Source organism: Gorilla gorilla, chromosome 1 (genome assembly GCF_029281585.2).
Source record: "Gorilla gorilla gorilla isolate KB3781 chromosome 1, NHGRI_mGorGor1-v2.1_pri, whole genome shotgun sequence".
Classification (NCBI taxonomy): Eukaryota; Metazoa; Chordata; class Mammalia; order Primates; family Hominidae; genus Gorilla; species Gorilla gorilla.
Window position 1 is genome coordinate 100,685,881 of NC_073224.2, and position 13,958 is coordinate 100,699,838.

General features: G+C 55.0%; 1 protein-coding gene across 11 annotated transcripts in view; it reads right to left on the reverse strand.

Annotated features, from left to right (window-relative positions):
• Positions 1-341: 341 nt before the first annotated feature.
• Positions 342-13,958, reverse strand: part of LMNA (lamin A/C) — a 57,485-nt gene continuing 43,868 nt past the window's right edge. For 6 of the 11 annotated variants that reach the window (XM_063694128.1, XM_063694119.1, XM_063694126.1 and 3 more), the window contains 11 exons: positions 9,628-9,784; positions 5,888-6,013; positions 5,441-5,611; positions 5,104-5,229; positions 4,305-4,525; positions 3,990-4,212; positions 3,398-3,505; positions 3,194-3,313; positions 2,680-2,769; positions 1,666-1,935; positions 342-1,343 (listed from right to left, as the gene is read on the reverse strand). In XM_063694128.1, the coding sequence (XP_063550198.1) occupies positions 1,317-1,343; positions 1,666-1,935; positions 2,680-2,769; positions 3,194-3,313; positions 3,398-3,505; positions 3,990-4,212; positions 4,305-4,525; positions 5,104-5,229; positions 5,441-5,611; positions 5,888-6,013; positions 9,628-9,784 (1,639 nt within the window). In that variant the 3' untranslated portion in view covers positions 342-1,316. Of the gene's footprint in view, positions 2,770-3,193; positions 3,314-3,397; positions 3,506-3,989; positions 4,213-4,304; positions 4,566-5,103; positions 5,230-5,440; positions 5,612-5,887; positions 6,014-9,627; positions 9,785-13,958 lie in introns of those variants that run through there. The other 5 variants (XM_063694131.1, XM_063694129.1, XM_055361823.2 and 2 more) reach the window with 3 other exon arrangements.

The window sequence follows — 13,958 nt, forward strand, 5'->3', positions numbered from 1 at the left end:
AAATGCTCTCCTTCAGGCGCTGCTTCTCTGAAGGACTTCCATTGGGAGAGAGCCGTACAGTGGATGGTGATGGTTATATCAAAGCCTTCCCCCTCAGCCACCACCGAGTGCCCAGATGTGCACCCAAAGTGCTCTGATCTCTAATTGTTTCCCCTGGAGCAGGGCAGGGCTGGGCAGCAATGAGCAGGAGGATGCAGTGACCGTGCGGCGCTCTGTGTGTGTGTGTGTGTGTGTGTGTGTGTGTGTGCACGCGCGTGTGTGTACGCGCGCGCATGCCCACGAGTCTGCACCTCAGTACACACAGTGACGTCCACCAACAAAGACACCACAGCAGCCAGGGGTAGAAACAACTAGTGTATTGATTTGGGGAGGAGAGAAGGGGTGCAGATGGGAAATGGGGAGGCAAGGGCTCTTTAGTGTTTGCCAAAACCACTGCCACACCCCTCCACCCCCTCTTGCCTTCCTCCTCCACGGTGGGTGCCAGCAGGCTCTCCCCTTTCCAGTGACCTCCCTCTCCCTCCTCCCAGCACCCCACTTGGCTTCAACCTCCAGTGACTGCACAGAGCCCACCCAGGGTCTAAAGCTAGGGAAGGCAGCTCAAACTCACCTTTCTTCTCCCTTCTTCCACCTCCCACCTCATTCCCATCTCTTGTCTAAATAAAATACAGAAAAGCAAGCGCAGCCGGTACCTGGGAGAATGGACTCACCCCGGGGCTGGGGGCAGGGGTGGGGACTGGGGGCGGGGCAGGCAGAGGAATCTCAGCCAGGTGTAGTGGAATCACAGCAGGCCAAGCCCAGGGGCCCGGCTCAAGCTGTCCTCTCTCTCTCTCTCTCCCTCTCGGAGGCTGGCCTGGCAGTGAGCCTGCCATCCAGAGGAGGCTGGCGGAGAAGCCTCCATGCCTGCCTCTCAGGCACCATGTCACAGGGTCCCCGGGGTGGGGGCAGCAGCCAGGGCAGAAAAGCAGAAGTTAGCCTCTATAAAAGCACCCCTTTCCCTTGGCTTCTGGAGGAAGCCCTCTTTGGTTTTAAGGCAGATGTGGAGTTTCCTGGAAGCAGGGAAAAGGAAGGGAGGAGAAATTAGGATTGAGATAGATGAGATAGATGCTTTTTTTTTTTTTTGCTTGTGTTTTTCCTTCAGTATAAAACCACTGTAGAAAATAACTTCTCTTAGAAAAAAAAATACAGAAGAAAAAAACCAAAGGGTTATTTTTCTTTGGCTTCAAGACCCCTCCCATGAGGTGCAGGGCAGGGGGTGGGCATGAGGTGAGGAGGACGCAGGAAGCCTCCACCCCCACCCCTGCCTGGCAGGTCCCAGATTACATGATGCTGCAGTTCTGGGGGCTCTAAGAGAGAAAACAGAGGAGAGAGGTGTGAGCAGCAGGGCCTGGACCCAGACCCTCCCTCCCCTGGCCCCTAGAAGGGAGGTAGCATCTCCCCCATCCCTCACACTCCAGCCCTGCCCCTGCCCTCCAGTCTGGGGCTCAGACAAGAGGGGCAGGATGCAGAGGTGGGCTGTCTAGGACTCAGGCTGTGGGGAGGAGGCTCCCACTCCCCCGGGCTGCGGAAGAGAAGGCAGGCTCTCCCCCCTGCAAGGCCACCTCATCCTACCCCTTGATGACCAGGGACCCGCCTGCAGGATTTGGAGACAAAGCAGAGACAACTCACCTGGGTTCGGGGGCTGGAGTTGCCCAGGAGGTAGGAGCGGGTGACCAGATTGTCCCCGAAGCTGCCACCCCCACTGCCCCCCACACTGCGGTAGCTGCGAGTGACCGTGACACTGGAGGCAGAAGAGCCAGAGGAGATGGGTCCGCCCACCTGGGCTCCTGAGCCGCTGGCAGATGCCTTGTCGGCAGGCTGCCCGCAGGTCCCGCACAGCACGGTGCGCGAGCGCAGGTTGTACTCAGCGGGGTCCCCCGAGCTGCTGCAGTGGGAGCCCTGGGAAGGGAGACAAGGCTCAGGCGGGACGGCGAGTCTGGGACTGACCACTCAGGCCCAACCAGTCTCCAGGCTCTTGCAGGCTCCCAGCTGCCAGGCAGGAAGGTGTGGTTCTGTGCCTAAGGAGCCAGCGGGCAATGGGGGTTTGGGAGGCCAGGGGCCCGGAGGAGGAGAGGGAAGACATAAAATGGGAGAAGGCTCAGGAAGACTTGGGGACAGAGAACCAGAGAGGTGACTCTGACTCTGTTCTAGCTACTCTGAGCTTAAGAGGAAAAGAAGAGAGAACAGGAGCAAGCTTGTAGGGCAGCAGGCATGCACTATTAATTGGAGTGGAGGGGCGGTCAGGAATGAGAGAGAACATTCTTGCAGGAAAAATGAGGGAAATGAGAGGATATGCATGCAACAAGAATGGGGGAGAGAGGCAGGGCGGGCATGCCCCACGTCTGTCCTCCCCTCCCTTTCCCAGAAGACAAATCCAGACCCTTGTCCACTGCTCCCACAGGAATATTCCATGGCATCAGAAAGTTCCCACTCCCTTCCTTACCAGAGTAGGGCACCCAGACACCTGGGTTCCCTGTTCAAGGTATAGGGAGGAGAGAGAAGAAAGGCCAGGCCAGCGAGTAAAGTTCCAAAACATTCTTTAATGAAAAGATTTTTGGCACGGGGAGGCTGGGAAGAGGCTGCCCCCAGGCCTGGCTGGGTGGCCCCAGTGCAGGCTCGGCCTCAGCGGCGGCTACCACTCACGTGGTGGTGATGGAGCAGGTCATCTCCATCCTCATCCTCGTCGTCCTCAACCACAGTCACTGAGCGCACCAGCTTGCGCATGGCCACCTCCTGGTGGGGACATGGAACCAGGTCCAAGGGTCAGGGCCAGGGAAGGGTTGTACAGCATGTCTACCCCAGTGACCACCTGCAACTTTTCTTGTGGCCTGCCCTTTGTCCGGCCTGCTGCTTACTCTGTCCTCTGTGGTGACGGAGCTAAGGAACTCATTTCCACCCCAGAGGACACTGTCAAGCTCTCCGGGTAGGAGTATGGCTCTGCCTTTAACAATCCTCACTGTCTAACTTCCACCCCTTGTGCTGTTGAGGAAGCATCTTTTGGTTTGCCTACTGGGTGGAGAAGTCTGGAGCCTGCAACAGAGAGCTCTAGAAAGGGGCCCTGAATTGGCAAACTTGGGTTGGGGGCAGCTGGCTCCGATGTTGGCCATCAGGGGGAGCCTCGTCCATCCAGCAAGCAGCCAGGCCCAGGCCTACTTACTTCCCCAGTGGAGTTGATGAGAGCCGTACGCAGGCTGTTCCCGCAGCCCCAGGTGTTCTGTGCCTTCCACACCAGGTCGGTAGGGGGGCTGTGGGTGGCCCCAGCTCCTGCAGCCCAGATCTGGAGAGGAGAAAAGGACACTTACCCCAGCGCTCCCATAGCCACCCAAGGCTTCCCCAGAGTCCCAAGCGCCCTGCCACTCACCGTCACCACCTGCCCAGCCTTCAGGGTGAACTTTGGTGGGAACCGGTAAGTCAGCAAGGGATCATCTCCATTCTGGCGCTTGATCTGCCAATTGCCCATGGACTGGTCCTGCCGGGAAGATAGGGAAGAGGAAGGTCGGGGAGGCTCACCCAGGCTCTTGGGTATATCTTGCTCAAAGGCCCAGCCCTCTGCCCGCCTGCAATTGAGGCCTCTCCTTCCATCTACACACACCCCTGTCACTGCCCTTCCCCCGGGGATAATAGCCATGATCTGTGGACACATACGCAGCACCAGGCACACAGATACCTTATCTTTCATCTTCCTGACAACTCAAAGACTTAGGGATCAGTATTCATCCCCATTTTACAGATGAGGAAACTGATGCTCTGAGAGGTTAAATAACCTGCTCAAGGTCTCACAGCCAAAGAGTCCAGGAGCCAGGCCTGGAACTAGAGTGTGGAGGAGATATACAGGCTCACCCTGGTCCACTCTCTGAGGGCAAGGATGTTCCTCTCTCCACATGCCATCCCTCTGTCTTGCCACTCTCTCCCTGTTGCAGCTGTATCCCCTTAGACCCTGAGCAGGAGCCTACCTCATTGGACTTGTTGCGCAGCCGGACAAACTTGCCCTCCTCGTCCACCTCCTCCACGGCCACGCGCCCGCTAGTGCGTGCGTGCTGTGAGAAGCTGCTGCGGCTCTCGGTGGACTCCAGTTTGCGCTTTTTGGTGACGCTGCCCCCACCCTGTGTCTGGGATGAGTGAGAGGAAGCACGGCCACGGCTGCGCTGCGAGGTAGGGCTGGGGGACAGGCGTAGCCTGGGGAGAGGGAGACCAAGTGGGGGTCTAGTCAAGGCCAGTTGCCAGCCAGAGGACACTGCCAGCACCTCCCCGACATCTCCCCAGCCCACCTCTCCTCCTCGCCCTCCAAGAGCTTGCGGTAGGCGTGGATCTCCATGTCCAGGGCCAGCTTGATGTCCAGAAGCTCCTGGTACTCGTCCAGCTGCTGCTGCATCCTTGCCCGCATCTCAGCCATCTCCCGCTCCTTTTCCGCTAGCAGCCGCCGGCTGGTGTCCCGCTCACGGGCCAGTGAGTCCTCCAGGTCTCGAAGCTTCGCCTCCTTGGCTGCCAGCTGCAGGGGGGTGGGAGGGTTTGGTGAGCTCCCAAGGGCCCTAAGTATGGGGAAGGAGGGACGTGGGTCGGTGTAGGAGACACCTGGCTACTCTCTCCAGGATCTGCAATCAGAGCTTCCCCAGAGCCCTCATCAGAGCCAGCTCTGAACATCACAAGCTCTAAACATAGTCTTGGCTGGCAACTGGGAAGTCCTTCCCCTTGTCTAACTGAAACCTCTCGTTCTGAGGCTAGACTCTTTTTCTCCTGTCACAAATGGCACAGCCAACTAGAAAAATACTGATGCTTTTAACACCTCACATTGCAGAGTCCTATGGCAACTCTGAGTTAGGGAGATTAAGAACAGCCTCCATTTTCGAATGGGAAAACCAAAGCCCTGAGAAGTGAAGGTGAGGTAAGAGTGTACAGAAACAGCACACAGGCCATCTGACTCCACATCCTGCGACCCTTCTCTGTGGTTCTGGGGACACTTTTCATCCCTCTCCTCCTCAGGAACCTCCCACCCCCAACCCTGGGCTTCCAGCCTGCCTCCTGCCCAGACTCTAGGCCCCTGGAGAGAGGGGTGAGGTGGGGTATCACCTGCTTCTGGAGCTGGCTGAGCTGGGCAGAGAGGCTGTCGATGCGGATACGCGACTGCTGCAGCTCCTCGTGGGCGGCCCCCACCAGGTTGCTGTTCCTCTCAGCAGACTGCCTGGCATTGTCCAGCTGGAGGGGAGGACAAAGGGTTAGGACTGTGGTGACTGGGAGGGGTGGAGGCACAGGCCTGAGTTGGGCATCACTGCTACAGCCCCAGGTCCTGGGCCACCCTGAGCTCCCTGCCACCATCTGCCTGATCCCCAGAAGGCATAGCCCAGCGTGGGTAAGGGTAGGGCTGCCAAGGGCAGAGGCAGTGAGGGAACCAATCGAGAGCAAGCACCTTGGCAGAATAAGTCTTCTCCAGCTCCTTCTTATACTGCTCCACCTGGTCCTCATGCTGGGCCCGCAGTTCCTGCAGCGCATCCGCCAGCCGGCTCTCAAACTCACGCTGCTTCCCATTGTCAATCTCCACCAGTCGGGTCTCATGACGGCGCTTGGTCTCACGCAGCTCCTGGAAGGGTTGGAGGAAGGACACAGAAACCAAAATCGGAATTAGTTCCTGGGAGGCCAAGACCCAGGGGCGGGGCTCCCTGCCCAGCCCTACTCCATGAGCCACTACCAGCCCCACTTTAACCTGGGAGCTGAGTGCTGGCCACCCCCAACTCCCTGTCCACTAGGGCAAGGGACTCAGGAAGGCGAGCTCTGCACACAGCTGGTCCCCCCTAGCCCAGCCCAAGTCTGTCATCACCCAGCCCCAGCCCTCTGGCTTGCAAAGCACAGTCCCCACCTCACTGTAGATGTTCTTCTGGAAGTCCAGTTCCTCCTTCATGGTCTGCAGCCTGTTCTCAGCATCCACCCGCCGCAGCATCTCATCCTGAAGTTGCTTCTTGGCCTCACCCAGGGCTGCCTCAAGCTGTGAGGAAGCAGGCAGAGATGAGGAAAAGGGGTCACAGAACACAAGAACTGGAAGGAAGCTGAGAGGTGGGCTGCTGCCCGTGCACCCCTTCACACATGTGGAAACAGGTCCAGGGAAGGAGGGCCTTGGATGCCTGCAGGGGTCAGGACATCTACTCACTCACTCTTGGTAGGTACTGTGCTAAGAGAGAAAAGATATATCTAATACAAAAAAGTAGCCAGGCATGATGGTGGCACACGCCTGTAGTCCCAGCTACTTAGGAGGCTGAGGCACAAGAATCGCTTGAATCCAGGAGGTGGAGGTTGCAGTGAGCCGAGATCGCACTACTGCACTCCAGCCTGGGTGACACAGCTAGACTCTGTCTCAAAAAGAAAAGATATATGCCCCCCAGCCACAGGACTCCCTCCTCTGGCACAACATAGCAACTGCTATAAAGGAGGTATGTGCAAAGTACTGAGGGGACATGAGAGAAGGAACCAAAGTATGCCTGGGGTACTTTTGGGGGGCTCTGGGAAGGCCTCCAAGAGGCTAAGACCCAAGGGGCAGGCTAGCGGGGCCTACAGAGAGCTACTGTCATGATTTCAAGGGCAGAAACAAGCATGTACAGGCACAGAGGTATGAAGGCATGTGTGTTCTGGGGTCTTTGGAAAGATCAGTACTGCTGAAGCCTGAAGTAGGGGGTGGGAAGGGATGGGAGAGGTGGCTGGGTCAGTAGGCAGGGGCTGGCTCATGAAGAAATGCCCTTATCTGCCATGAAAAGAACCTGAGGATGTTTGAGCAGGGGAGCACCACGCTTAGATTTTCTTTTTTTTATTTTTATTTTTTTTTTGAGATGGAGTCTCGCTCTGTCACCTAGGCTGGAGTGCAGTGGCACTATCTCGGCTCACTGCAAGCTCTGCCTCCCAGGTTCATGCCATTCTCCTGCCTCAGTCTCCCGAGTAGCTGGGACTACAGACATGGGCCACCACACCCAGCTAATTTTTGTATTTTTAGTAGAGACAGGGTTTCACCATGTTGGCCAGGATGGTCTCGATCTCCTGACCTCGTGATCTGCCCACCTTGGCCTCCCAAAGTGCTGGGATTACAGGCGTGAGCCACCACACCCAGCCGTATGCTTAGATTTTCATTTAAGAAAGCACAGGCTGGGCTAAGTGTGGTGGCTCATGCCTATAATCCCAGCACATTGGGAGGCTGAGGCAGGAAGATCTCTTGCGTCCAGGAGTTCAAGACCAGCCTCAACAACATAGAGAGAACACGTCTTGCCAGGCGTGGTGGCTCACGCCTGTAATCCCAGCACTTTGGGAGGCCGAGGCGGGCAGAACACCTAAGGTCAGGAGTTCAAGACCAGCCTGACCAACATGGTGAAACCCTGTCTCTACTAAAAATCCAAAAAGTAGCTGGGCGTGGTGGTGGGCACCTGTAATCCCAGCTACTCGGGAGGCTGAGGCAGGAGAATTGCTTGAACCCGGGAGACAGAGGTTGCAGTGAGCTGAGATCGTGCCATTGCACTCCAGCCTGGGTGACAGAGTAAGACTCCATCTCAAAAAAAAAAAAGACAGAGAGAGAGGAGAACATGTCTCTATTTATAAAGAAAAACAGGGCAAGGAAGCACAGGCTGATCAGTGCATCCAGGAAGGGCTGGGGGAAGGGTACAACTGGGAGGCTGGAGACCAGACCCAGGAGGAAGGTGGCCCAGCCTTGGTTTGGTGGTCAACCTGCTGGCTTCTCCAGGTCTTTCCCTGGTATACTATGATGGTAGGGCCTGGGAAGGGTAAGAACCCAGGATGGAAGCTTGGCCACTGACTCTAATCCTGGCCCCACTATGAACAGATGAGACTGTGAAATTAGGAATAAACTGCTTCTTTGATTCTTAGCTTTTATTTATTATTTATTTTTATTTTTATTTATGTTTTTTTGAGATGGAGTCTCGCTCTGTTGCCTAGGCTGGAGTGCTGTGACCTGATCTTGGCTCACTGCAACCTCCACCTCCCGGGTTCAAGCGATTCTCCTGCCTCAGCCTCCCAAGTAGCTGGGATTACAGGTGCCCGCCACCATGCCTAGCTAATGTTTGTATTTTTAGTAGAGATGGGGTTTCACCATGTTGGCCAGGCTAGTCTCGAACTCCTAACCTCAGGTGATCTGCCCACCTCTGCCTCCCAAAGTGCTAGGATTACAGGCATGAGCCACCGTGCCTGGCTATTTTTTATTTTTTTTGAGACGGAGTTTTGCTCTTGTTGCCCAGGCTGGAGTGCAATGGTGCAATCTCAGTTCACCACAACCTCTGATCCTGGGTTCAAATGATTTTCCTGCCTCAGCCTCACAAGTAGTTGGGACTACAGGTGTGCGCCACCACGCCTGGCTAATTTTGTATTTTTAGTAGAGACGGAGTTTAACCATGTTGGTCAGACTGGTCTCAAACTCCTGACCTCAAATGATCCACCCACCTTGGCCTCCAAAAGTGCTGGGATTATAGGCGTGAGCCACTGCTCCCAGCCCAATTCTTAGCTTTTAACATGATAAATTGGGGAAGAGTGTTTTGAAAGTAAAGGCCACTCTATATACACAAAGCATTATTAACACATGTCACATATGTAATTAGCCATCCGCTTCTGATGGCCTCAATAGATGATCAACTCCAGTCCTCCTTTTCCCCAGAGAAATCACAAGGGCCTATAGGAGGCCCTTGTATAAAGGAGGGCCAAACTGGGAGGGATCTAAGGCCAGGTACAGTTCATTGCAAAGTTAAGTAGAAATGGCTTGTGGATTATTTTATTTTATGTATTTATTTATGTAGAGACAGGGTTTCCCTCTGTCACCCAGGCTGGAGTGCAGTGGTGCAATCACAGCTCACTGTATCCTCGACCCCTCAGGTTCAAGCCATCCTCCTGCCTCAGCCTCCCAAGTAGCTGGGACTATAGGTGCACACCACCATGCCCAGCTAATTTCTTTAAATTTTTATTTTCTAGAGATGGGGTCTGTGTTGCCCAGGCTGGTCTCAAACTCCTGGACTCAAGCAATCCTGCCTCCTTGGCCTCCCAAAATGCTGGGATTACAGGCGTGAGCCACCACACATGGCCTGGATTTTTTTATTATTATTATTATTTTTTTTTTTTTGAGACGGAGTCTCACTCTGTTGCCCAGGCTGGAGTGCAGTGGCATGATCTCAGCTCACTGCAAGCTCTGCCTCGCAGGCTCACACCATTCTCCTGCCTCAGCCTCCCGAGTAGCTGGGACTACAGGCGCCCGCCACCATGCCCGGCTAATTTTTTGTATTTTTAGTAGAGACGGGGTTTCACCATGTTAGTCAGGATGGTCTCGATCTCCTGACCTCATGATCCGCCCACCTCGGCCTCCTAAAGTGCTGGGATTACAGGCGTGAACCACCACACCCGGCCTCCTGGATTATTTTAAATTCACTGTGGTAGATCCCATTGGCGGCCAAATTAGGATAAGATGTGGCCTCAGTGGGTAAAATGACTCTAGGACAGGTGAATGGCTCTGAAATCAGGTGACAGGTCAGACCAGGCACCACATGGGGGAGGGCCTAGGTAGAAGAGTGAGTGTACATGTGTTAGGTGGGGCCATGGGTGGGCCCTGCAGGGTGGCCTCACCTTGGCCACCTGGCCCCGCAGATCATGCAGCTCGCCCTCCAGCGTGCGCTTCTCACTGAGAGCAGTGCTCAGTGCGGCCTCCTTGGAGTTCAGCAGAGCCTCCAGGTCCTTCAGCCGAGCCTGAGCAGCTATCAGGTCACCCTCCTTCTTGGTATTGCTAAAGAAGAGAGGGGAGAGTGGATTTAAGAGAAGGAGTCTGTGTGCCTAGACAGTGCCAGGCTCCCAGGAGGTCAGCCATGGGGGCTGGCGCTGCTATGCCTGCAACTACCAGGAGAGGGCATCCTTGCATTAGGTTGGTTTGCATCTGCTTGCCTCTGGGGCTGGGCTCCCACCTCCCCAAGGTCCCTGAAAACCCCCTTCCTGCTTCTCCACCCTTCCCATGACTCAGGGCTCAGGAACGTGCCTGGGGCCAAGGGCAGAGCTCTACCCCGTGATATGAATGCTTTTCCCTCTCTCTCCTCCCATTCTTTCCCAAAGAGACAGGGGTACCTTTGTCTCCTGCCCCTTCCCACACAGGGCCTTAGCCTTCTCCCTGGACTCTACTCACTTCCCTTTGGCCAAGCTTCCCTCCCTCTGAGGAGCCTGACAACTAAGCTCATGGCCCACATGTCCCTAGCACTTCTCGATCTGAGCCCCAAAGGTACTGGTCACCTCTCCTAGTCCCTTTTACACATGTGGGACTGTGGGGAAGGAAAGTCTGGTTAGAGCTCAGAGGGACCTCAGACAAGGATGACCAGGCACAATATTGACCCTTTCCTTTCTCAGGACCCAGTCTGGGTGCCCTGATCTGCACTGAACAGAGGGGTCCCTGCCTCCCTCCCTCCTGCCTCATCCGTGCCCTGGGAGAAGGCTGAGCCCTACCCATCTACCACAGCCTCAGCATCTGGTTCCAGATGTGGATCCCAGGCCTCCAGGTCCATCTGGGCCCCAGCTTTAAGCCTCCCTGCTCCTCAAAGTGGGTAAAGCTTTAGCTATAACCAGTTGAACAGCGCTGTCTCTGCCACCTCCCTCACCTTTTCTGGGCCCCCGATTATTTTTGCTAGTGGACTGGAGAAATAGAAAGGTCCTATTTTCTTAAAAACCTCCAGAGAACCCAAGAACTTTCTAGATGTTACAACTGCTTCACAAATATAGGGTGAGAGAAAGCAGCAGACCCAGGGAGCGGAGGGAAAGATCCAGAGGACCTGGTTCCAGCTGCCATCTGTAACTCATCAGTGCTTAAGCGTGAGCCCACCACAGCAGATGGAAAAAAGGAAAACCAAGCGTGGGCAGAAGGAAAAATCTATCCTGGAAAGGAGAAAAGCAGCCCTGCCAACATTTTTCTTCTACCACAAAAGCCCTAAACTCCAAGAGGCCCAGCAATTCACTGTGAAGAGGGATAGGGGAGGCTAGATTTGCAGAAGCTCTGGAGGACGAGACCCAGGCAGTGTTCTGCTTAGGAGAGTCCAAAAAAGGAGTCACCCCCACCTCCCCCCACCAGGCAGGGAGGAGGATAGAGTGACACTCAGAGGGGCAGGCGAAGGACATGAGAAGCCAGAGGAAGCTCCCCCAGCCTGCACACTTGCTCAGTCCAGGCCTCTGGCCACACCTCAGAACAAGTTGTTTAATGTAAGTGTCTTTCTCCTGCAAAAAAGAGCTCCTTCCAGAACCAGAGAATGTATTCCCTCCTCTGTCTCAGTCAGAAAAGCTAAAAATAAAGTCAAAACCCAGCTCAGGTTTTGGCTGCCATCCGGCCTAGCCCCTGGCTGGGAGCACAGCCCCAACTTTCCATGACTTCAGAACTTTTCCGAAGCTGAAGCAGCTGCAGGGGGAGGAGGGAAAATGAAGAAAAACCGCTGGTAAAGTGAAGCAACTGGGGCAACTTAGATTCCGAGCTCCTTGGGCTGACTCCCAGGCTGGCTGGGGCTTCCCAGAAGAGGCCTCTCTACCCTGAAGGCTAATGGCTGCTGCTGGCTGTACTAGGAGGCTCTCAGAATTTAGAGAACTAGGAGCTTAGAGTTGATTCAGCTCAACCCTCTCCCTTTTATAGATGAGGAAACTGAGGTGCAAAGGAGGAAGGTGAATGGCCCAGTGTCAATTACCGAAAGCCAGCAGCAGCATTCCAGTCAATTCTAGCTGCTGATCTAGGGTTCCTCCTCCTCCACCTCACTGCTTTCCTAAGCCACAAGTTCCAGAGAGAATGGAGAAGCCAGGAGGAGGAAGAGGGCAGACACTATGGCACAAAGCGTTCCCCTGACCAGCCAGCCTGAGCTGAAAGAAGCTGGAAGGCGATGGGATGATTTCAGAAGATGTCTCAAGGGCACCTCTTCCCTAGTCCTGTCTCCCCAGCCTCCTTAGGTGCCAGGAGGAATTCCTGGAGTTCCCCCTGGTAACAGCCTTTCCTTGCCAGTGCCTGGCAGACACTGACTGAGGAAAACATAGATGCATGATCCCTGTGCTCTGCGAGCTTATGGGCTGATAAGCACAGAAGTTTTTTCTTCAGTCTAACCTCTTCACCTTCTGCTGCTTGCAAAAGTGATGGTGGCAGTGATAATAATAATATAATAGCAAACACTTATATAGAGCTTATTAGGTACCAAGCACTGCTCTAAATATTATGTTAACTCACGTCATCTTCACAGCTACCCTATGCGATAGGTGCTATTCCTATGCAATTGAGGAAATAGGCACAGAAAGCTATATCTAGGGTCCCACAGCAAGTAGATAGGGGAGCTGGAAATCCATGCTGTACCACTTTGGCACAAGCCACAGTATATGGTCTCCAAGGAAAGTAAGGGGGCTGGCTGAGTGCGGTGGCTCACACCTGTAATCCCAGCACTTTGGGAGGCTGAGGCAGGTGGATCACTTGAGGCCAGGAGTTCGAGACCAGCCTGCCAGCATGGTGAAACTCTGACTCTATCAAAAATACAAAAATTAGTCGGGCATGGTGGTGCATGTCCGTAGTCCCAGCAACTTGGGAGGCTGAGACACGAGAATTGCTTGAGCCTGGGAGGCGGAGATTGTAGTGAGTTGAGATTGTACCACTGTACTCCAGCCTGGGTGACGGAGTGAGACTCTATCTCAAAAAAAAAAAAAAAAAAAAATTTAGCTGGGTACGGTGGTGTGCACCTGTAGTCCCAGCTACTGAGGAGGCTGAGGTAGGAGGATCACTTGAACTCGGGAGGCGGAGGTTGCAGTGAGCTGAGATTGTGCCACTGCACTACAGCATGGGTGACAGAGCGAGACTCCATCTCAAAAAAAAAAAAAAAAAAAAAAGTAAGGGGGTTATTTGTCTTTCCCTGGTGGAGGTTTTGATTAGCACTGCAAAGAGAGGAGATTAAAGGACTAAGACACACCCTGCAGATGAGAAAAACCACGAGCAGAGAGGGAAGTAAGGAAGAACCTTTGTGGTTTTCTTAGGCACGGGGAGCTCCCATCTGCAGGGAAGAAGCCACTATCACCCATGGGCTCATGACTCAGACCTCGGGAGCTCTGTGGCCAGGGAGCCACACGCACACCCCAAGAGATGACTAGGGGTACAGTAGAGCCCAGTGTCTCTCCTCCCTCCTCCCTGCCCCCGCCCCCAAGTGCCATTTCCTTCCTAGGAGGGGTCCTCAGACCTAGCAGGGACCAAAGTAGACCCTAGCCAGGCATTCGGTCCCAGGGTGGTGGTGCAGCCCACTCCACTGGGGGTTGGCATCAGGAAAGCTGAGCACACGCTGAGTGCCGTCCCCGTGCTGGGTTGGCAGGGAGGACAGGGTGGGGCAGGCCAGAGGAGCTGGGAAGGGTGGGAACCTGGGCCCCTCAGGTGACTCATGCTCAGGCACACAATACCCGGGCAGGGGTCGGGAAATCCTCTAGTGCTCACAGGGGAGACCCTGGCTTCGCCCGTGTCCTGCCCCAGGCCGGGTGCTGTGCCAGCAGAGTGCCAGTCCTTTCCCTTGCATCCTCCAGGTTCCCCAAGCACAGGAGTGGCTGCATCCCAGTGGCCTCTTGAGGCGAGAAGGGCTAGGCATCCTGTTTCTAACTCTTCCCATCACTGGCAAATCTGATCTCAGAAAGAGGGAAGAGAGGGGGTGGGGAGGGGAACAGAGAGGAAAAGAATAAGGTAGAAATGAGAGTTGGCACTTGCAAATGTGACCCAAGGCAGGGGTCTGCAGGGCTGTGCCTGGTGGGACAAGGAAGTCGGGCTCCCCAGCTGCAGCAGGCCCGGGCCCTTGGGGCTGTTTGGGGAAGAAAGGCACCAGCACAGCAAAGGGGCTGAGTGGGCACCGGGCCAGGCGCTGACCCACCCTCTGAGTCACCCTGCTCAGCCCAACTCTGATGCCAGATATGGAAGCCAGGGCCGGCCA